Raw genomic sequence first — 24681 nt, 5'->3', positions numbered from 1 at the left:
ATGACTGTGCTGGTATGAAACCAGTCAAACAAAAAAGAAAGTTGTTTGGTTTTTTTTGTTTGTATTTTTTTTTAATAAACCAGGGCTATGTTTAGACCAAGGAGACCTCAGTTTCTAAGGCTGGGGTACACTGCCTGTCTGCACCCGGACTCCTTACTGGGGGTTGCACCACGCACCTCAGAGAGCACCAGCAGATAATTGTAGGTGTACCCTGAATGTTTCTGAGTTGCCCTGCACATTTCTGTAGGTTTGCAGTAACATTTTACTTCTTCATAAAAATGTTTCTTTTTTTCATGTTTGGTCTGTTTTCTCCTGGTTGCTAAAAAGAAGAAAGGGGATGAGGGCAGAAGGGGAAGCCCACACTAATCTATAAACACAATGGAAAAAATGTTTAAGAAACACCTAATTACCCTGTGGTTGTAAATCTCCCTTTCTTTCCTTGTAGACCTAAAGTTGATGCTAAAAGATTTCCTTTCCATTCTAACTTTTTTAAACAACACCTGCATGTTTTTGCATTACTGTACTGCCCACTATTATTAATATTTCGAGTGTGTCAATGAAGAATGGATACATTCCATGACTTCAGCCCTTCTCATGGCCATTCAGCTTTGGCTCTAAAAAGCAGCACTACTTAAAAATACAGCTGAGCTTTACCCCACCTTGTTTCTCCATTTCTGTTTAAAATGATCCCCATTTTAAATGATCACCAAGCAGCAGAGAGGAAGGAGGAATAGCTAGGACATACGTTCTAAATAACATAACTGGTGTTACAAAGGCCATCAACGGCAAAGCTAAAGCAACTGCAAGCACCTCTCTTTTCTCTTGGCTGCTGAGTATAGCACACACCTTACTACAGGACAGATTTGCAAGAACTGCAAATCCATGCATAAAGACAACAAAATGCAACACTAGTGCCTTGTCTGCAAGGTGATGTGCTACTGGTTTGATAGTTACCTCTCATGTAGAAGCCTGATATGAATTAATCTTCACTTTGATTATCTGTGGAATTGCTCTCCATCTGAATCCATCCCTGATCATTTTCTTGAAAGTATCTTTGGCTGATTTATCAAAAAAACCATAAAACTGATCATTTTTTCCAAGACACAAAATTATTATCCATTCAATGGACTTTTAACACTCATTCTGAAGCACTTACCTTTCATTTTTACTTTCATTTTAGGGTGAACTCAAGACCTAACAGTTTTATTATACTTATTTTTCTTGGTCATTAAGAAATTACATAATCCTTAACATTTCTTACTTTTCAAGTCTTCTGTCCTTGGTAAATCAAACTTACCATCTCTGCCAAATTACTATATCTTCATGTTCCTGTATGATTCCTGATAGAATAGAGGTAGTCACCTCAACTGCATCTTAAAATACAGGATTATAAAAAACTGCTATGATATTTGGCCTGCAAGTATCTCCGAGTTTTCTTTAGTACATAAGCCTCTCAAACAGAAAATGGTTTATTGTTTTAGACTAGATATTATTAGCTGCTATGGAAAAAAATAGGAATTATTGGGGAATTAAAAATAAAAAATCCCTTTTTAAAAAAAAAATTAGATTACAGATTACCAAACTCAAGTATTATACAATCAATGGAACAATACAGAAAGTAAACTGTCCTGTAGAAGCCATCATTTAAACTGAAGTGACTCCTGTTATCTCCCATGACTTCATTATGTCCTCCTCCTCCTCCTCCTCTTTACTTCTGTACTTCAACTAGAAGTTGTGGGAATGAAGCTAAATTCAAGAGGTAGCCGGTGTGTGGATCACTGAGTGATACACAGGTTTATAACTCCTAAAGCATGCCAATTGCTTGGCTTGCTAAGTGGTAAGCAAGGTCATGCTGAAACCCTTCTTATCAGGATGATCATTTTATCAATTCCCATTTTTCCTCCTGGAAGCTCATAGCCTTCCCAAAGCTTGTATCAAACTGCTTTATTTCCTCAGATATCTGCCCTTAGAAAAATTTAGTTTTAATGTGTCCAGTGAGTTTGGTACGTACTGGGTAGAACAGGGTTGACAAAGAAACAGTGTAGTCACATAAGCTTTTCTTTAAGAAACCATGTTGAAAACAGAAGTTATCAATGTTAGGCCTAAACCTGAAATCTTTCTTAGAGGTTTTAATCTACACTTGATTTAAAAAATACATATGCTGGATACTAATGTAAAAATCATCCCTTGAGACTAAATATAACATCTGTAAGAGAGGATTAGCTACCTTCTGTGTGTTAGGAAGCACAGCTCTTACTAGCAGATAGTGGTGTCCACCACCACTAGGACTTCTAAAATCCTCTCTCACTGCTCCTCATTTAAATGATGGCTATTCCTAAGGTCAGAGACAAGCACCTGGTAAATCCATATAAGCATGAAACAGGTTTGCAGAACGAAAGTTAAAAGATCCTTTATAACATAATGATTTCTTTCTGATTCTCAGTGTAAACCAACTAAACATTCTCATTCTGACAATAAATAACCTATACTGATCTTGGTCAGTATAATACCGGTCTCTTAAACTGCCTGCCTTCTACAAAATCTGCTGAGACCCCAACCAGCTAAAAACAGCATGGAAACATTACTGGTCAGAGATAAGGAACTCCTAAATTAATCATAAATTATTCTCTGTCAGGTCTGCTTGAAAAGATTTCTTCTGCTACGTGGTAACAGAAGACAGTGTGCTATATCACCTTTACCTTGGATTTCTTAAGACTAAGCAGACTAAGAACTGATACCAGCACAACTTAAGGGAGTGTTTCAACATTTTAATTTGTGTTGCTTTACAAGTATAAAAGAAAACCTGTGTATCAGATCTTGCATACTCTTATACACATAATAATCCTTACTGAACAATCCCTTGTGTGACTCGGGACTACACAAGTGAGTACAGTTTTCAACAATAGCCCTATAGTCTTCCATTCAACACATACACCTCTAACATTTGTAGAGGAGAGTAAAATCACAGTCAACCTGCAGCAAAACATCACTCATTCATACACATACAACCTTTACAGCTAATATTATCCTCTCAGTGTAGCCACTGGGTGTGCTGGTAACAACACTAGACTGTCATTAACCTGAGAAAAAAAAATGCTTCTCCTAGCATTACAGCACACTTTAGAAAAGCAAGCTTGTCCTTTAAAACAAAGGTCTTAACAGAGTATCTTTGTCTCTATGACTCGCTCTTGTATCTTCTTTCTACCAGCAATGGCAGCACAGCTAGATCAAAACATATACCAGCAGCAATACTTATATCTGCACTCCATGTTGTGGTGACATGAGGCACTGCAAAAGCAACAGCCTTCATGTTCCTGGAGTGTTTAAACTCTTTTTGGTTTGCCTGCACAACTAAGGAAAAACCACACAACAGCAATGTAACTTATGCAAATATCTTTAAATTTTCTCTCTCATAACAGTGATTTAAATATTCAGTTCCCTATGCATGCACTTCAGGAGATTGGTATAAAAATAGGAGGTCATATGGCATACTTGTTAAAAATATGCATATACAGTAGCCTTCATCATTGGTATTGTGAAGTTAAATGGTACTTGCCATGCAACCACACTGGATTCCTGGCTGTGTAGCTCTCCTACTGGTAACTTCATTGTAGCACAAACATTTCACTGGCAGTTTGTGAAGCTTCCACTGTTCCCAAGTGGCCAAATCAGAACTGCATCATCATTGCATGGTATTCAAAGTCTGCTTTAAGGATTTGAGAGCTCTCTCTTTAGATACAAAGTACTTCTACATATGAAGCCACTTTTTTCCTCTCCAAAGACTAATGTTTCAACCCAAGGTACATCTGTAGATAGGCAACAGCCGTAATTCCCTGATTATTGATGAGTATCCAACTATGAAGTCAGATACTCAGTTTTAGCTAAGAACACCTGAAAATTTGTCCCTGTGTACTGAATTCCGCAGGTCTGGAAGCAAGGGGTTACAGTCTCACTTGCTCCTTTAACTCACTACTGGGAAAAAAAAAAAAACGACACACATACAAAAAAAAAAAACAAAAAAACCAAACCCACAAAAAAAAAACAACAACCCCAAAACAAAAACCAAACAAAAAAAAAACCCCACACAGAAAAGGAAAACAAACAAACAAACACAAAAACAAACAAACAAAAAAACCAAACTTGAAATATTCTTCTGCATCTAAAAAAAGTACAGAGAAACACTATACTGTACATCTACATACAGAAGGACAGAGAGATACCACAGTGTCTTCAAAGCATCACTTCACTATTCTATGCTCCTTGGAGACAGAAATTGAACTGAGGTGTTTGGTGTTTTCCCCAGATACCTGAGGTACATTCCCATGGCAAGCTCAGGCCAAAAATTCCCATTGCCAGCCCCCAGTAATTTAATGAGAACTACATACACATACCACACAGAGACACATATTAAGCAAAATAAGAAACACAACTCCATTACAAAACTGAAGCATGAAGACATTCATTTACCATGCAGTAAGGAATCAAAACATCTTAGCTCTTTGCAGCACTGCATGTGACATATTTCATGGTAAATGACCTCAGACCTGAACTTGAGACACATCTAGTACAATGATGCTGATGTCATCCCAACTGAAGAACTTCACATCCTCCATGACAACAGGATGAAGGCTAAGCTTAGGACACTAGTTGATGCTTTTGGTCATAGATTACTTGTTTTCACTAGCAGCCATAATGGGTAATATTCAAAAGAAATGCAAGGCGCTAAGCAAACAGAGTGCAAAAAGGTTTCACTCAATTTTTGAAAATAAAATTCGTTTTGGGTATTTCCAATAAACTCTTGGGTATCCATCTGCTAAAGCTTTCTGAGCAACTTGAAAAATAACAGAACACTTTTATTCATGGTGATATAGTGCATAGAAGAAAAAGTCAGTAACTTTCATTTCCTCTTCCGGATTTCAAGCCTGTGATACTTCTGAAGTAAAGAAGTCAGAGGGTTTAGGACTACTGATATTAAACTAACCATAACATATAGCCTAAAAAAGGAGCACTCAGTGTCTCCTATCACCACATAAGTCACCGAGTTGCCTGCTTGGTGTACTACCAACTCCCTGACAATCAGTGTAGCGCTCATCTCTTAACTTTAGCCATCTGAAAAAGAGATGGAAGTCAAAACTAATTGTCAAGGCATCTGGTTAACACTGAATAATAGGTCTCCAGAGAATGATTCATATCACTTGCCTTAAGAGGATGTTTATAAGATGGATTGAATCATTCCCTGGAGATGTGCTCTGGATAGCACCCACATGACTAGCTCACACTATCTGCCCAGCTTTCAGATATTTAAAGTTATATAAAGTGAACACCATCCTAATACTAGCTGATCACAAACGAAGTATTAGACAAATGATGTCAGAAAAATTAGCTATTCTAGAAAATCCCAATTAATGTGTTAAATTTAACTCCCTTGCTAACAAGCAGCAAATGTGAAGGGTGAAACAGCGCAAAGCCAGTAACGCCTCTGTCAGTTCTCGGTAACAAGTCACATTTCAGTATTAGTGCTGGCTAATTGGCTGTTTCTTGGCAACCCAGACTACACTGCATTGTAGAAGTCCAACTCTTGTACCTCAGAGAGAAGTATTATCTTATTACACTTGATTAGAGTGTAAAAAGTCTGCAATTGGATCAAAGCAGACCACAGCTACAGTCAGTATATAGTCAAGGTCTATGCTCTGTTTCCATGCTAGGGTTGCATGCCATAATAACATTCTATCTGAAATAAAATGCCTTTCCTTCCATCCTCAGATTTCCTGAGTGAGATGAGCATCAGGCCAGTTCTTGAAGGATGTCTTCTATGGTGTCAAAGTAAGCATGTGATAATAAACCTATGTGCAAGAAAACCCTGAAATAGAATTCTACAAAGAAAGACTGCTCTCAGCACACAAACACACAGAGATACACATACTCATACACTACATTTTCCACAAAGGTAAGCTTGTCAGTTGTCATGCAGTACTACACCTGTAAGAAAGTAAACCCATCCACAAGACACAATGTCCAAGATACACAATGTTCCCAGCAGGTGATCTGCCATCTTCCAAAGGCACATACTTGCTCCCAGGTGTACTAGGCATTGGAAGAAATGCTTTGATGAGGATTCCCCTTTTGAGAATATATTGTCTTGCTACTGCTCTGTGCTTCATCGGAATTTTCAGGAGATTTCACCTCTGCCTTGTCTATAAGTATGCTGGATTTGGGAGGCTTGCAAATAAAGCAGAGGAACTTGAAACAGGACAGCAGACCTTCAGAAATACTGGATGAGAACAGCTTTTTGCAAGGGTGGCAGAACTGGTAGAAGACCAACATGAAGAGGATAGCCATGCAGTAACCTATCAGGAGCTGCAAGACCAACAATGGGGCACATACATACAGGTAGATATCAGTTTTATAGATGTACCACATCAGCAGGAGGAATGCATTCTCGATGAATCGCAGCATGTAATACACAGTCAGTCGGTACCAATTTTGGGATTTGTTAATTAAGTCAGGATCATTGAGCTTCACCTGCACTGCTGACCAGCAGAACATGTTAATGCCAGCATACAGGAAGGTGAGAAGGCACAAGACAATGGTAGTGCCGACCCTGCTCAATGCCTTCTCTATGTTCTCAGGAAATGGGGACTTGCTTTGCCAGAAGAGAATCCATGGGTAGAAGAAAAAACCAAAGAAATTCACTAGCACAACAGGAAGTATCCAGATTTGAAGGACTGAACTGAAAAGGACCAACACCGTAACCCGTATAGCAATCTCAAAGCTTCTCCACATGAATATGCAGAGGTAGGCAGCTGGTTTCACGCTGACATCATAATCATCATACTTAATCTTAATAGCCAGGATGTTGCAGCGTAAGGCACCATATACAATTGACAGGAGAGAAAGGACCATAAAAATACCTACAAAGAGAAAAGACAGATCAGGACCTTCAGCTTAGCAGAAGTTAAAGACATTGCAGATTAACTGTTTTCACAGCAAAAATCCCCCATTCCTTGTATACACATCTAGGTTCTTACTCTAACCCTACCTCCTGTTTTAGACTCCATTTTTTACTTTTCCAAGTAGAAAGTAAAAAGGCACTTAACAGAAGCATCTCTCCTCCTCCCCCTGACAGGGGCTGTTTGTACATATACTGTCCTTGGTAATTATATAGCTCAGTCATAAGAGTATCCAACCTGCTCTCAAACTCTCACAGTACTCCAGAAGGCAGAGGGGTGCCACTCCCTCCCCATACAGATGAAAAACTGCAAAATAGGAGCTGAAATATTGGAGTAATTTGGGCATGCAGATACCTCAATGCTTGTGAAGTTTTGTGTCGTAGCAAATTGTCTAAAATGAAAAGCTCTGTGATGGAGCTCAAAATTGAAAGCCTGAGCAATTTAAACCCAGAACCACCTGCACATTCTCTGCCTGTGCAGACAGAGATCTGCAACTGTGTAAGATTTGCTCACCTGTCTACACTGTGTTTTCCTATACACCTATCTGTATCATGCATTTAAAATCAACACTTTTAAAAAATGTGTTTAAATTCAGATAAACTTTTAGTAACTCCCATCTATCCAGAAGCCCTCAAATGAAGGTTTCATGGCTTTTAAATTCTTAGAAAGTGAAGGCAGAAGCCAAGTGTTACCTGGCTTCCCCTCCAGCTGCAATAGGAGAAAAGCTTTCTGGCATTCCAGGAAGGAGTCTTGTCTTGCCACATTAAGTAGGTTCAAACATACAAGAACCCGGATGCATAGAATAAACATCCATTGAGAAAGTACCTTGATGTTCAAAGTGCTAACTGCCCACAGTTCTGTTAGCATTTGCATACTTTCTTCACAGTTTTTACTGACATGCCAATTAGCTGCTGATTCAGGGGCTAATTTTAGGCATTCCCCAACCAATACTTCTCGTTTCAATCTAACATTTTGTCCATGCAAGGAACTTTCAATGAAACTAATCAAGCTTTCTGGTCATGCTACAGAACATTATATGCATCACATATAACAAAACAATCAGAGTTGGGAATTCTTGATTATGTCAATTACTGCTGCATTGCTTAGCAACCAGTGCTTTCTGCAGCATTCAATTAGTTTATGTGTCAATGTCCTACAAATGAACTGGATTCCCTGATTTGCTATAGCTCTATAGCCATGACTATCAGGACTTTTTCTAATTAAAGTTATTAATTTATAAGCATGACTTTGAAATAAACAAGAGAATTTCAGGATCTCTAACAACTTGCTAAGTGGATATTCTTTATAATTTTAGTTAACCTCTCTCCCACCCTGATCCTCAATCACCTCTGAATTATTCTGGAAAATAATTAATCCTTTATATCTAATTTTCCAATAGCACTAAGTTGAAAAATGTTTGCCATATTATATGGTAATTTTTTATAGGCCAGTTTGGTGGTGCATAAATTCTCAGAAGATGGTTACTTATTTGCTTGTTTAACACTTAGATTTTTATTAGGTGCTTTAAAATGTCTTTCTTACTCAGTAGTGTACTTGTTCGCAGAATTTGGTTGAAAGCAGAGCAGCAAGCAAGTGCAGTCAAGAACACTGCTTCACACCCTGTGGGTCTTCACAAGAATCTTTCCTGCAGTTTTGAGCCAGCTCTAGAACTGTGAAAGAACAACTAACCTCCAGCAGCTAATGAAACAAAAGAATATTCTCAAAGTTAAAGAAACAAAAACCCCTACACACTAGGTACAGGGTGCTGCTGTCCTGGAACTCTGCTTGCTTTCTGCTTTGATAAACTGGACATGCATCTTATTACCCAGCTTTATTTCAGGGATTTTTTAATCGATCTCAAACTTGTCTTAAAAACTCAAGCCTTTGAAAGAGCATTTCTCTACTGATAGAAAACAGATCACTCGTGACTCTGGTTTAACATAGTAGCCCAGTCCTCTTTTCTCAAAAGCTCAGTACTGCCACCAAACCTTCAGTTCAAACATCACTTTTAGGTCTGTGTAAAAGATGGTATGAAGCAACCACAAAGGGAAACAGAGGAGTGTGACCTTATTGTTGCTTTTACTCATACTGAGCATGCAAAGAAGTGAAAATTTGAAAGGCCCGGGAACAGTCCCAAATTCCCTAACAGTCCTTATAAAGGTGGCATTTCTCTTTTTCCTTCTTGCTCCTAGTAGGCTGAACTTTTCTTACAAATCAAAGGTGCACACTCAGTCATCCAGGGAGACACCAGTTTACTTTGTTTTTTTATTATGTGTTAAATCTTTTCAAGACCTGGTGCTTCCCACTTCAGAAATCGCTAAAAGAGTGAATTCTGCTCTAGATGAACTACATCACAAATACTTATTACTGAAATCTTATATTCTGCTGAAGAATCATAAGTTATTTCTATACTATAGTTTTCTAAACTGATAACCAGAACCCTTGAAAAATAAAGGCACTTTTTTACTTAGGGCAAGACACCTAGATATTTTTTTTTGCCTTAAGATATAATTTCAACACTTAAAACCAACTATTAATACTCAGACTATGTTGTTTAAACAATGATAAAAGAAGTCTGCTTAATGAGTTGAGGAGAAGCAACAGCAGAAGCATCTTACAGATATCTAGTAAGACCACCTACAAAGCCGAGTCATGAACATTAGGAAAGTGACACTGCAAAATCAAAAAAAAATACTATTCTTGAGGATGGCAGTGACTGCTGCAGATTTTCACTTAAAAAGAAGTACCTTCTTCAGCAGAATAATTTTACTTTTAAATGGTAAGAAATCCACCTTCTGAGATTATTTTGTCACTGTAAGCAACACTTGAAAAGATAACTTGACTGCCGTTAATAGCACAAAAACTTTAAGCTTACAAAAAGATCACTCTTACCAGAAACATATCTTCCACATTCAATACTGCACACTAAGAACTGGCCCTTTTTCAAGGGTAAGAGGCAAAGTCACAGAACCCCCACCTCCAGCTTGTGAGTTTTGTAATTAACTTGGGTCTTTTTGGCACCTCCTGGCCCTGCACTTCTCCAGGTGGTATTCCCTAAGTGAAGAGGTCTGGGTTATTGCCCAGTAAGTAAGTAAGTAAGTGGACCTGAGCCTGATGTCAGGCATCTCTTCAACACAAAGTAATAGCTGGCTCTAAGGCAATGCATGACACAGACAGATGCTGAAGCATTTAATACAGGGCAAAGCCCACATGCACAAGAGAGACCTTAGCTTCTGGTCTGGAGTGGCAATTACAAACTCACACTGGGTATTTCATACACTAACAAGTTAGGAACTTCTTCCCAGTTATGCTGTAACCAAAGAAAGCCTAGAACTAGGACTCAGATTAGGCCATTACTGGTGGGTTTCCAATGTGGCATTTCACCCAACAACACTTCTATACATTTCATGCTGAACAGTCACCAAAGCTTTTTGTCTTTCATCAGTAACCTAGAGGCTTTGTCCTGCTTTTAGTTCTCTTGATCTTATATTCTTGATGAACAGTGAAATGACAATTTTGGAGAACACTGGCATGATCATCCAGAAGAAAACATCCAGCTAAGTTAATGAATGTCAGGAAATACACAAGATGCAGCATGGTTCTTGTTGACAAAGTTCTAGGCAAGGATGCATGCTTTTTGCAGAACTGTTCAATTCAATAGTGGAAGCAGTAATGAGTTTCAAACATATCTGAAAGGGACAAGCCACCCTATGTAGCATGATGGTAAACTGCTTTAGGTTCACAGCTGATACTGATCTCATTACCACTGACCAAGCAGAATTTACACAGAATAACTAACAGACAGGTTAGTGTAGGAATGCAAAAAAAAAAAAAAAAAAAAAAAAAGAAAAGGAAATAATGAGACTCGTGAGGAGACAAGACAAAAAATGTGGAAATGAAAAGACAAGGAGACAGTGACATTTGTAACATAAATAAACGGAAAAAAAAATAGTGCACTTTGGAAGATCAGTGTCAAAAACAGGGAAGTTGAAGACATCTGAAGTGTGAAAGAGCTTGACTGTTAAATTTCTTTGATGATGCTGCAAGATCAAAAGGTTAAAGTCATGTATCCGTACATAAGAATCAACATGTACATACATCATGGTTTAAGCCCAGCTGGTAACTCAGAACCATGTAGCCGCTCGCTCACTCCTACCCCCAGCTTATTCCTCTCCCTGCTCCCAGAGGGATGGGGAGGAGAATCAAAAGAATGTAACTCCCATGGGTTGAGATAAGAACAGTCCAGTAATTAAGGTAAAACACAAACCACTGCTGCTGCCACCAATAATAATGATAAGGGAAATAACAAGGAGAGAGAATACAACCGCTCATCACTTGTTGACCAATACCCAGCCCGACCAGAGCAGTGATCTAGCCCTTCCAGGTAGCTGCCCCCAGTTTATATAGTGGGCATGACATGCTGTGGTATGGAATACCTCTTTGGTTAGTTTGGGTCAGGTGTTCTGTCTCTGCTTCCTCGTGGCTTCCCCTCCTCCCTGTCAGAGCATGAGACTCACAAAGTCCTTGGTCAGACTAAACATTACTGAGCAACAACCAAAAACATCGGTGTTACCAGCACTGTACCCAGGCTGAAAGTCAAAACCACAGCACTGCACCAGCTATTAAGAAGAAAAATGACTGCTACTGCTGAACCCAGGACAACACAACAAACCACAAGCTGACACTGTGCTATGCATCATTCCTATTTACTCTGGAGGCTGAATAATACTGGTGGATAGAAGGTACTACTTAAGGAATAAGGTGGCTGAAGAGATTGCAGAAAGTGTAAATATTTCAGAAGGTAAAATATACGCAAGAGGAATGTGGTCAGGACTCTTGCTTTTCTGTTGAATGAGCTCTAACAGACATTGCTGCTGTTCCCAAAACACTGAGTAGACAAAAAAAAAAAAAAAAAGAAAACCACTCTTTATATATATATACACACACATTTTCTTTAAATGTCTATATTTTAGAATTACACCTGCTATGGAGATGGCTCCTGAGAGACACGAGATGACTACTGCATTTGCTGGTGGGTTTACTGAACTCCCTGGTGAGCCAGCTTATCTCTGGTTGTTTAACTACACCCACAGAAGGTCACTTATCAGTCTGTGATTCAGAATTTATTTCAGCAGTGACTCAAAAAAAGTCAGAATAGGGAGTTACAAATCATTAAATATGAAATTCTCTAATCATCTGGAACACAGCACTTCACCTTGGCAATCATGACCAGTAAGGTCAACACCAGTAATAGAAGAAATACAATAAAAATGCCACCTGCAGCAACATGATTGGAAATTCCGCTAATTGCACCACTCAGCAAAGGATTCAGCTGCTTTGTTCTCATCCCACAGCACAGATGCCATGGTTATTCAAAGAGACTACCCTAGCTGTGAAGTAAGGTCAGGAGTAATGTCTTTCAAGTAACAACTGCTATGACCTTAAACAAGTACTTTTGTAAAAAGACCTTAACCTGTTGTAATATGGTTATGCACTGATTCATCCTTTGGAATACTAAAGTTTTCTGTTCTCTGAACTGAGGGGAGAACCCTGACGTTATTATAAAGGCTTCTCTAAAAATCTTAGTTCTTTACCTTGGTACAGTGCCAACCAAGGCACCAGAACTGAAGAAAGTCTTCCGATTCATAATGTGTTACCCGAGTCTCAGCCTCCCTAACTGTAACGCTGGTAAAGATCCCTGGCCTCTCAGGACCTCAGAGATGGAACGAGATACATTTCAGGGGAAACACACCTCCAGTTCATATAGCTGCCAAAGTCCCTTTTTACACCAAAAGGCTGGTTGTCCTATGACCCCCTGGAATAGGTTCTTTTTGAGCAGTGTGCCAGCAAATCAAGACTGATTTTTCAATGAACTGGAGCAAGATGCAGAGTCCCACAGTCCTGGTAAATCCATGTGGTGCAGCACTGTGTGGTGAAGGCTTAACATCTTGGGTCCAGAGATTAGATGGCCACATTTGCATACCAGCTTAGTGAGTCCTACCTTTAGATATCAAATTCAGGGTCTGGCACAAGTAAAGTCTGTTCACTCCCTCAGTCCATATTTAAAACCACATTCTTGAAAGTACACCTTCCTTATTGCAGCATGGAAAAGCATGTTCTACACTGCACCCCACGGAATTTTCCAGAAAGTATGCTCAAAACTCAAAATGGAACAGAGGTAATTTTTTGTTTTATCTCTTCAAGAAGACAGCTCAGTCCCTCCAGCTGCCTACCTGGCATGCCACAATAGCCAATTTATCAAATTACTGGTTTTATTGCAACCCAAGTATGCTACATGAATTGTCATAGTCTAAAATATGATCATATAAAGACAAACTTGAGAGCAACATCACCATCAAAACAACCATCAAAAGTTGTCAGGCAGATGAAACCTAGTACAACTGAGTTTGATTCTTGTCCATGACACCTATATCTGACTGCTGACATTTCTCCTCTCCCTCCCACCAAAATAGAGAGGTGAAAACAATAGCTCTACCTACTTCTGGCAGCTGTGATCTCCTGCTGCAGGACACAGATATAGAGCTGGAGCGTGAGCTGGGGTGCTGAGCCGAGGAATGCCTGGATCACAGATGCCCTGCTGAATGCAGACCTGTGCGTACACAGCTTGCCTTCAGCCTGTCCCACTTCTTTTTCAATTTCTTCTGAGTACCCATCCTTGGGCATCTGCCTCTTCTTTGTGATGCTGACATACGGCTCTTCAACTCTGCCAGCATGGAAGTAAATGTAAAAGACTTCCACACACCTAGAAGCAAATCAGTAATTAATGTAACAGGAAAAAAATGAAAGGAAAGCATAGGTCTTCCCACTCCTAAGTATTTTAAGCCATCATATACTAAGACTTAAGTAATATGTTCATAGAGCAAAGCCTGTATATTTTCTCCTGGTAAATTTGGAATATGAAGATTTTGCTCTTTAAAAATACGAACTACATGCAAGTAAAGAGCAAGAATCTGGCAGTGCCCTTTGGGCTGCTTGTAGTACTCAGATATGGAAGGAGGTTTAGTTGTTTCCTATAAGCTGCCCTTGCTCTCTGCTGTCCTATTAAAGTCCCTAAACTCTTCATCCACTACAATGTTCATAGGCTGCTAACACAGAAATCAAGTTGGAAGTTTGTCTTCAGATAATCATGTTTTTCTCTTCTACTTATCCATACATCGGTGACATGCCAACAGGACGCTACAGTAAAAACACTTTTTGTGTCTTAAAGAAAAAGTCTCAAGATGTTGGAGAGGAGTTCAGAGTATGAGTGGGTACACATACTTCATAAACAGTTGGACTCTTAACTCTTGCCTTAACAAGCCATAGCAGCAAGAATGAGAACAAACCTCACAACCCTGGAAATTCACATTTCTTTAAAAATTACGCAGAAATAGGAGCTTTGCTCCTTACATTTGCTTACATTTTCTACACTGTTTAAGGAATATTAAACAATCTTGCAAAAATATTCAAAATAAGAAGATGCAGTGTTTCCAATTGCTGCAGGTCTTCATACTTTAAACACAGGGGGAACAAACCCTCTTGCTTATGTAGGTCTAAGTTACCACAGACTAACTTCCAAGTAACAAAGGGGTGCTAGCGCATCCACTTCTATATATAAATTACATATTGTACTATTTGCTGCCTCTACATATACACAGACAGTAATCCTAGAGGGCTGGCAGCAGCAAATGCTATAGCAAAAAGGACAATCTGGCTCCTTGATTATTAAAGATAATAGAGCCTCAGACAGATGCCTGAAAGGAAAGTTTCTGAAACTCTCTTCCAACAACTGATTTCAGATTGACAAAAGCTTTGAAAAGCTATTCTAAGAGAGCTGCTTGGATACAAAGGTGTCAAAGGTGGGCTTGGGCATCACACAGGACCCAAAACACATAACAGCAATACTCAGCCTTGTCTGGAAAGTAATAACAAGCAAGGGTCTACTTAGCTACAGGTGAAGTCACAAGCTGAGGGAGAAGAGAGAGGAACGAACCTCTATTTCTACCACATTGCACGGGGTCCTAAAAATAGAGGGCATGCTGTCCATGTACATTGGGACTATAAAGGATAAATGGCATTGACTACTGAAAAATAAAACCCCCAGAAGTCCAAACCCAGTGTGGACACAACCTGTTTTCTTTTATGCCTAACACTGGTACAGGCTTCAAGAGATAAAACAGTCACAGTGTGAGCAGCAGAACTGGTGAGGACTGTCTTCCAATCCAGAGAGAAGCTGTGGGAGGAGAAACCCTCAACTGAGAGGGTGACCTATGGCACCAGATCTGGTCACATCACATCTTCTATGGCCCAACACACATGGCATCTTCTTTTGCGCAAGCATCATCCTCTGACAAGGACTGAGGTCTTCTTTCCTTCCATAGTGCCTGCTGAGGTTCATCTCCTTCACCTGGCTGCCTCTGTAGGTAAAACTTGCTGGAATGCAGAGCCTCGAAGTCTCTGACAGGTCAGATTTGGCCAATGAGTTTGTAATGCACAAATAAAGCTTACCTTCTATTTACAAGTATCACACAATTACAAAGCACAGAACTATGCTTGTCTGAGAATTTGAACTCCCGTTTCCTCCTCAGCTTGACTTTTTTCAACAACTGCAAGTCAGAGTTTACCGCAGCCTTTTAGAGGAAAGCTAACAGACCAAACTGATGAAAATTTAAATAAAAGCATACTGACTTTTATTTTAATAAACTTATTTTTTCCCCCTAACAGGACCACTAGCAACTTTCAACTGCTCTAGATGGAAAGCAGTTTTAGGATCCTGTAGTATTATCCTTGATTCCCTAGGCATCAGCTACCATTATCACTAAAGCCATTCAAAGTGCTGGTGTTCCAGAGGCTCCATTCACAGTGGTAACTTTCTATTTTCCCCTTATTAATCATTTCAGTCCCTGCCAGTCTTGTTCCATGTGAAAGACTCCATGCAGCCAAAAATAAAGTGTGAAAAATTAATAAAGCACATCTTATGAAGCCAACAGAGATTCTGAAACAAAAACACTGATTTTATTCCAAAATAAAGATCCCAGAACATTTTTGTCTCACTTAGTATTCACAGCCATCTATTCATCTTGAGCTGAGGGCAAGTCTGAAGCTATTACAGAAAATGAAATCTCAGCATCCGCCTCTGAACTCTTGCTGCGTGTCATTAGAAGTGGATACAGTCTAGGGACCCATCTAAGAAATATGCAGTAATCCCATAATACAGATTATAAAATTCATAAGACTACTGACTATAGCAAATACTATAATCAACAAAATGCTGGGGTCTGGAGCAAGCATTTGATTCATATATATTACCTAGGTATTAAGTAGAAGTATACTATTTTGTGATGGGAAATTTTATACCTGTATAGAAAAGCAAACACAATGTGAAACTGTCTAATGAACAAGTCTTAGAGCCAAAGGGCACTTTTACCAGAGAATAAAAATGGTATGTGCAAGCACTCAGATTACAACAGTAACGATGCTCATCTTTTCCCCAAGGCCTGCCCATACCATCCCACACAGAAAGTGTCTTGGAGATCATGCTTTCTGGGGCAAATAAAAAATGCACTCAAGACTCTAGCTGGAGCCACTGCCCAAGCAACTGCTTCAAACAGGAGCAGGCAGTCATCTGATGGAGATGAAAGAGCATTGGTTGGTGCTTGAAAGAGCAAGCATTGGTAATTGATAGAGCAAGCACCAATCTAAATGTTTTAGTAAGCACTTGAAGAACCATCCAGGTGAGAAGAGCTCAGAATAGTGATGAAGAATCAATTCAGATCATACACGTGGTGGGTTACAACTGTGCCTGTGAAGTGCATTCTGAAGGGCTGGGCATCTTGTCTTTAAATGAACTGGCTTGTTCCTTTTTAGTATGAAACACAGCTAAGAGACAATGCAAGAGAGGGTAGATTTAGATCAGACATTAAGAAGAAATTCTTTACTATGAGGGTGGTGATGCACTGGAACAGCTTGCCTAGAGAAGGTGTGGATGCCCCATCCCTGGAATTGTTCAAGGCCAGTTTGGATGGGGCTTTCAGCAACCCCATCTAGCAGAGGGTGTCTCTGCCCATGGCAGAAGGATTTTAACTAGATGATCTTGAATGTTCCTTCCAACCCAGACCTTTCTATGATTCCATGATAAAGCAATTGTTTCCTGCCAGTTTTCCTCCACAGTTACAGACTGCTACAGAATGGGAATTCACTGCTCATCACTGCTCCCCTCCAAAGCAACAGCAGTGAGAGATCTCAACTTCTGCACAATCCATCTCCTGCAATGCAGTGGTGTTTAGGGTACTTTCAATACATCCTCCCATGCCATCCACAGCAGAAGGCAAGCAGCTGGCCATTTTCACTGCATGTAATGGCAGTCGCAGTACAGGCTCAGAAAGAACTAAAGTTACTCTGAAGAGAATAAATGTCAGATCTACTCTTTACAGTGCAAAACAATAGATAAGTAAAAGATGGGGCTGCTTTCTCCCCTGCTGCCAGATCTTGGCAGAGAGAAGAGCTATACTTTTTCAAGGATCCTGATGGTGTCTTCACAGGGTGATTCAGCAGCCACACATTCTTCTTCTACACAGTCAGTAGGAGGAACAATCCTATATTTACACGCCTGCTGTGAGCAAGAACCTCATTCTCTCTTTTAATCATGGATGCGTGGGATTTAAATGCAGGCAAAATAATGGTGTGAAGAGGGAGCAGGCAATAAAACCAGAACTTCCCTCAGCCAACAAGCACTCCAAGAACAAATCTCTATTCAAGACCTATCCACACACTCTCACTGCCAATGTATAAACAGATTTCCCTAATGGCTCAATTTTTAGTAATTTCTTTTCTTTAGAGAAGCGTACAAAAGATTTGTCAGCCCTGCAGATTTACTTACCTGCATCAGGCAAAGATCCGTTCCTCACTCATTGTTCTACCTTCTATCTGCACTATCTGTTCTGTTCATCACATCATGGACACCTAACACACCTGCTCAAGAACAAGGGAAAAATGAAAAAGCCTGAAAAGGGTCTAGGTGTATTCTCCCCATCTAGAAAAAGAGAGAGATGCATCAACAGTTGTAAATTTTAGAGCTTGCAGAATCTCCTACAGCAAGGTCAGCCAAGTCCTACAGAGAAGAGAGGCTTTTAGACCTGTGCTATTCAGAACTACAAAACAAGTCAATAAGAAAGAGAGACTACTCATGAGACCTTCTGTTTCTGCACAATGTGACTGAAGGACTATCTCCACTGTTAAGAACATTTTAGATTTCAAACTGCAGAACTGGGCAGCCAAAACATTAATGCCTCTGATGATTTCAGTCTATAGATGTTTTAATTTTTTTTTTGTTGGTTTGGGTTTTTTTCACTTCCTGCTTACAGAATCTAACTTTGACTGTAACAGCAGCTCCCCTGGCAGTTTGACGCAAACATCCTACTGCATCTGCTTTGCTGCTGTCTACACAATACTAGACACACGTAATTGTTTCTCCTTATGCCTTGAGAAAAAAAGCTGGACCCCATTAAAAAAAAAACAAACCACAAATAAAACAATAAAAATCCCCCCAACTCTATTGTAGTCTATTGTCTATATCCTTGTCCTGTTAAAATCTGAGGAAAATGGTCATTAGTGTCCTATAGAGAGGCCTGTTATCACAAAATCTCAGCATAGTTAGGGTTGGAAAGGACCTTAAGATCATCTAGTTCCACCCCCCTGCCACGGGCAGGGACTTTCAATGTTTTTCTGCAAGAGCAGTTCATCCTTCTGCAGACAGAGACATCTCCTGATTGCATGTTCCTTGTGAGGAAGAGCCTGTATGTCCACATTCAGCTAATAGAGCACTAGGGACTATAGTTTCAGGGACACCAGCAGTCACTTAGCTTTCTTCTCAATGGAGCTGCTACCAGAAGGAAGCACTGCCAAGCTCACCCCAGTCTCTAGTGGATATGTCACTTCAGTACTGTCAGCAGTAAATTAGATCGCAGGAAACCACCACACCCAGCAGATTTATGGTTCAATACCACCAGCACCCCCAACTCGCGACTATAAACCCCAACTGCTCAAGCCAGCTTGTCAGAAATCTGTACTACTAGCTTCAGCCCCCGACCTATCCATTGCTTGCAGAACAGAAAAGGGCAAGGAAGTTAACAGGGGTTTCTCAGGCACCCTTCATGAAGGGTTATTTGCACTTTGAATAAATCCCTAAGTGCAGGGCAGTACACTAGCAAAAATATATCCAGATATTTATTGGAATTGTAACACGACCTAAAATCTTGAGACAATCTCAGTGCTACAGGTGTCATTCAAATGAACAGGGAACAAAGAGACAGTTCTTGGATCAGGAGCAGCTGATAATGAGCCAAAAAGCCTACCATGATTTTCTCTAAAGAAAAGAAAAATGTTAAATCTCTTGCTGATATTATGACATTGACTATTATTTAAAACAATTTTTTGTTATAATTTACTTTATGTGGCAAAAAAATATAGATCTAATTTTACAAAAAAAAAAAAAAGAAAGGGAGAGAGAGGGAGAGAGAGGGAGAGAGAGGGAGAGAGAGGGAGAGAGAGGGAGAGAGAGGGAGAGAGAGGGAGAGAGAGGGAGAGAGAGGGAGAGAGAGGGAGAGAGAGGGAGAGAGAGGGAGAGAGAGGGAGAGAGAGGGAGAGAGAGGGAGAGAGAGGGAGAGAGAGGGAGAGAGAGGAGGGAGAGAAACAGTATCCAAATACATTTTCTAAGCATCCAGACAAAGCGTGTTCACAAGGAGTGCCACGGACCTGAAATACTGCAGGAATACCACATGGTCCCTAGAAACTTGCAGTCACTTTGCTCTAGCCAACTCTCTGCATAGTCTAAGGCATGCCTGCATCCTGGGGATCAGAGCCAGGCTACTTAAGGAGGTAGGAATTATACTCTACAAGTTGCTCTGAATATACAGAGAAGTTCTTAGACAGTGGGAGAAGGAATTAAAACTGGGTACATTAACACTACTCTCCCAGTACAGCAAAAGTCCTCTGCATGAGAAGGGATGCTTCCTAATTTTAGTGCTTCCAGTGGTAGCAGCAGGACAGCAAGTGCCTCCTGAACAGGTGGAGTGTGGGTGTTTGGGGAAGGTGGTGGTATGCAAGAAGGTTTTATGAGAGAATGTACTTTTTCCCCCATCACGGAGAGGATTCAAAATAGGCTGGATCATTTGGCTTGCAAAGCTAAATAGCCTCCTTCCCTGCCAAGATATTGCCAAACCATTCCCCAAAATTTAAACTTGACTTTTTAAGGGAAAAAGGAAGGGGAGCAAAACATCTAGCTTTTAAGATGATAAAGGAAACTCACACAACATGCATGGGCTGTCTGTAAAGCAGTGCATTGATATTTGAGTGTGAACAGAGAAATACTGTCCTGTATCATGTCGCAAACCCAAGCTGATTAAAAAGTTAGTGTCAGCTTCTTTAAAGCCATACAAAGCAGAATGCCCTCTGTTGAAGCATGGTCATTTCACACAGCCCAAGGGCTCCTTAACATTTTGTTCGGATAACGTGGGGTGACTATGTATCCTACTTGACATAATTTAACCCAGCCCTCCCTAAAAGGCTGTGGGCTGTGACAGTTGAGATGTAAGAGAGACCCAACACAGGGAATGGAGTGAGGCTTCATACTGGGTGACTTCAAGCAGATGACTAACAGCAGCTGGACTCTCTGGTTCAAACAAGCAGAGCTTTGCCTAAAAGGATGGGAGAAAACATCTCCAGAGAAAATGGTCTTTTTCAGCTTACAATGGTTAAAGCTACAATGAAGTGATGACACAGCCAAAAAATACTTTGTCTTCTAGCTATCACCTCAGACTTACGTGTATTCCAGTCCACACAGAATAGAAAGCCTCTTGTGCAAAGCAGGGAAAGGCAAGGCATTTAGCATGCTGAAAACACTTCAACTTTACAGTGCACATCTACACCTGGCGGGAAATGATCAGTTTCCTCTTCTGACAGATAAAACAATGTTTAGTGGCAGTGGATAGGAAGACAAGGAACCAAAAGAGAGACCCTTAATGTCTGTCGCAGACAGATCACATCACCTTCCCTCAGTTCTGTCATACAAATAGACACATTTCCCTAAATCTAAAGAGAGGTCATTTTCTACAAAACTTTTCCCCTTTGATCTGTAAAGTCCTTCATGCCTTTAGCAGGAAGTAAGTTTCTTCAGGTGGCACTACCCTCTTTTTATCAGTAATTATAATTCCAGCTATCCTGGGTCTAGAGAGGTTAACACACGTCACTTTGTACTGCCTAAAGGATGCCATGGGAACTGCAGCACAGGCACACTACAACATCTCCAGAGCATCTTCAAACCTCCTGAAATGCTCAACTTGTAAATCTTTGAGAAAGGCACAAATGCAGAGCTGGTGACACACTCATACACTCCAGTATCATGGAGAGGAGAGGGCAGGAGAGAAAAGGGCTGCTGTATACACACTACTTTTACATCAGCCACTGCAGCTGGGAGCTTGCCAACACAGTACAGAGTGTGCTCTGCACCAGATGAAACTTCTGTTGCAAACAGGTAAACTTCTGTTGAGAAAGGAAAAGTGAAATTGTGCTTGGTGGTTAAGGTCAAAGCAGAAGTCTATGTCTCTTCCCAGTAATTAGAAATAAAATCCTCTAATTTGTGGATTTTGTTTACATCCTTGCTGCTGCACTTCTTGCAGTTTGACATGACATTCTTTCCTTGTCTAATCTCAAGAAACTGATTTAGAATGACAAAAGTCATGAGCATAGTTTTTATTCTGGTAGTTGCTTTCCCTTTGGGTCCACTCTTATTTTCTGAAGAACATGGAAGTATTTTGTTTTTAGCTTTTAGAAATATCAAGAACCTAACTGTTACACTATAACTTAAATATCTTGAAAATATTCACAGAAGAAGCAAACAATCCAGCCACAGTTATAGAGGAATTCAATGGGGGGTTGAAGTTTAAGATGTTTTGTAACATCCAAACATCACCCTTATTAATGTGAACAAATCGTCCTTTTCCACACTGTCCAGGAATTTAAAAAAATTGGGGATCTTTTCCTAGCCTCTACCACAGAGATACTGTATTTATTGCCTTTCTCTTTAAAGAAAGAATTGAATGTAAATTCCAAATGAAAGCCCAACAACACTTTGTCATGGTACTTCTCTCCTTCTGTAACTTTTCATGTATCTATTGGGTTTTTTTCCTTAAGGGCATTTTCCGTGAGAAGCTGAAATGAAGTTGAAAAATTTCCAAGGCAATTTGGGGCAAGAATCTCACTTTTGGAAAGAGGAGACAGACTACAGCATTACTGGTCTTCCGAAGATGCACAGATGAGATGGGTTCTATCATTGTTTTAAACTAGCGACTGAGCAAGTGTTCCTTTTCTCTCTAGGAGGTAACCTCAGGGTAAAGTGTTACGGAGGAACCAGCACCGATCAGTGCTGTTTGCAAAGAGCCGCAAGGAGAGAAAACAAGGGCAGGCACGCCACCCGGGAAAGGGAGCGGGATCTCCGCCTGCCCTGCCCCGCCCCTCCGGAGGGCTTCACCCATCTCCTTCCAACACCAAGCGCTTACCGAGGGCCGCAAAGCACCGCGCCCCCGCCGCTCTCCTACCTAAGGACAGGATTCCCTGCAAAAGGAAGGATTCTTTCCGCAGCTTCAGAAATAGGACTGGGAGGGATGCGGTGCCGGGTTAACACCGGTGTGGAGCAGCAGCGGCAGCTCGGGAGTGGCGCAAAGGCCGGGGCTCTCCGGACACCGAGCGAGCCCCGCGGGCTCTCCCCGCCGAGCTGGGATGGACGGGGCGAGGCGGGACTCACCGACCTGACGAGGGGCCCGAGCTGCAGGAGGTGCAGCAGCAGCACCAGCGGGCGGTCGCGGCTCACGTCGCGGTGGATGAAGACCAGGCTGAGCTGCACCAGCGCGCAGGGCAGGAGGGCGAAGAGCAGCGTCAGCCACTGCCACATGCGGTCCCCCGCCGCGCGGTACGCCCCGCTCAGGCATAGCGCCGCCACCGTCTCGGCCACAAAGAGGACGAGCGACACGAGGACGGAGCCCGGGAATTTCATCGCCGGCCGCCCCGCACCGTCACAGCCCACGGGGGGCGATTTCGCCGCGCTGCAGCCGCCCCACGCGCCGGCCCAGCCCGGCCCGGCCCGCCCAGACGCCGCTCGCTGAGGCACAGCGCCCACTAGGGGGCGTCCACCGTACGGGAGCCGCTGGCGCAGCCGCCGCCCAGCGGGCTCCAGCCAGGAAGGGCCGAGGCAAGGCGCGGGGGTCGCCGGGGACCTCCCGTTGGCGGCCCCGGTGTGGGTGCGGTCGGCTGCGCTGGAGCTTGGTCCCGGTAGCGCCTGGGCTGCGCTGTAAATGGGAAGGGCACTCCCTCCTCGCGTCTCCTTTAGCCATAAGATACATAACTGACCTGGGTGGGGTGGGTGGAAAGATGGAACTGCTCTTTGCAGGGGGGCTTTGGCATGCTGAGGAGGAAGTGCCCCTGCCTCCTTTCAGGCTAAAGGGCTACACCTGGAAGAAAATTACCCTATGAAACATTAAAATCTGATTAAAAAAACAAATGCAGGAAAGGTGCTGTGAGTCACAGTGACCCTCCCATGATGAACCCCTCCTAGTTCAGAGACCTCCTCACCCTGCCAGTGAGCCTGCTGACAGAGCTGCCCTTTTAGGGCTTTCTCAGGTCGGTCTTATCCTTGCTTGACAGGCCTTTGCCTTCAAAGGCTCCCAGGATCATAAAACCCAAAGTGCTGCTGCAACACATGCTGCAGCCAGCGGCATCTGCAGGCTGTCCGTGGGTCTTTTTCCCTGCACCAGCAGGAGCTAGACCACCCCGTGCTTTCCTCCCTTGCCGCTAGTGCTTTGGAGGCATTCTGGGTATGTGTAAGGTCACCCATACCAGCAGGCAACATCACCGATGACAAGCAATAAAAGACAGCCTGAGGGCAAGGTAAACCTTTGAAGTCTTTCCGAAACAACCTGAATCCTGGTATCTGGCAAGAAACAAGGCTCCTGAGGTTCTAAATCAGGTCAGCAGAAGGTGCCTCCATCCTGCACCAGGGGAGTCTCCTATCACTGCCACTTCTCTGTTTGGTGCAGGTACTTGGTTCATGATCAGCTGGATCTGATGCCTGCCTTGACAGATACTGTTTCAGCCGTCTGTTAGTTGGAGGTGGAGGTTAGCTACAGACCAGAGACCTACCAGCAGCACAACAGGAAGACAAAATAATGGAGTTTGAGATGCTGTTGGTCTATTAATGGGGTAACACTAATGGCTATTTCTGCATGCCTGCTACTATTTTATAATGCAACTTGGGTTGTCACTAGATTTATACAGAAAATACCAGTGACACTTTATTTGGGCCATTTCTTGCATTGCTGCACTGGCAAATCCAGAGTCCCCCCTGTTCACCTTTAAGTGAGCTCAGCTCATGATGACAATAAACCTTGTTATAGGCAGGTCTTGGTGAACTTAATGCTGTAGTGCCCTTCAGTGGGAAGAGAGGGGTCTTTCTGTAAAGAGAAGAGGCTATGTATACTGAGCTTTAAGGAGGCTGAAAATAAACACCTAAATGAAAAACTTTACAGGCCAAAAGCAACCTATCTTCTCTCACAAGGGGAGAGATGCCACAGGGTAGTTTTACCTAATTGCGATGTGCAGCCTGGATGTTTTATCTAAGATGAATGATTTTTACCTTTGATGAAACAGTACCACTGGAAAGCTTTTGGAGCCCTAAGCCCTG

The 24681-nt window shown here is 41.7% G+C and overlaps 1 protein-coding gene across 1 annotated transcript; it reads right to left on the bottom strand.

Annotated features, from left to right (window-relative positions):
• Positions 1-4308: 4308 nt before the first annotated feature.
• On the bottom strand, positions 4309-23019 carry XK (X-linked Kx blood group antigen, Kell and VPS13A binding protein). Its single transcript, XM_061453371.1, has 3 exons — positions 22754-23019; positions 13451-13713; positions 4309-6911 (listed from the first exon to the last, which is right to left on the bottom strand). The coding sequence occupies exons 1-3, from the start codon at positions 22996-22998 to the stop codon at positions 6085-6087; spliced, it is 1335 nt and encodes a 444-aa protein (XP_061309355.1). The 5' UTR covers positions 22999-23019; the 3' UTR covers positions 4309-6084.
• Positions 23020-24681: the final 1662 nt, after the last annotated feature.

The sequence above is a fragment of the Pezoporus flaviventris genome, unplaced genomic scaffold (assembly GCF_033815535.1).
Source record: "Pezoporus flaviventris isolate CSIRO_AGI_PZ_B2104156 unplaced genomic scaffold, CSIRO_AGI_Pfla_v1 ptg000015l, whole genome shotgun sequence".
Classification (NCBI taxonomy): domain Eukaryota; kingdom Metazoa; phylum Chordata; class Aves; order Psittaciformes; family Psittacidae; genus Pezoporus; species Pezoporus flaviventris.
The sequence above is the reverse complement of the archived record's forward strand: the minus strand, read 5'-3'. Positions and strand labels throughout refer to the sequence as shown.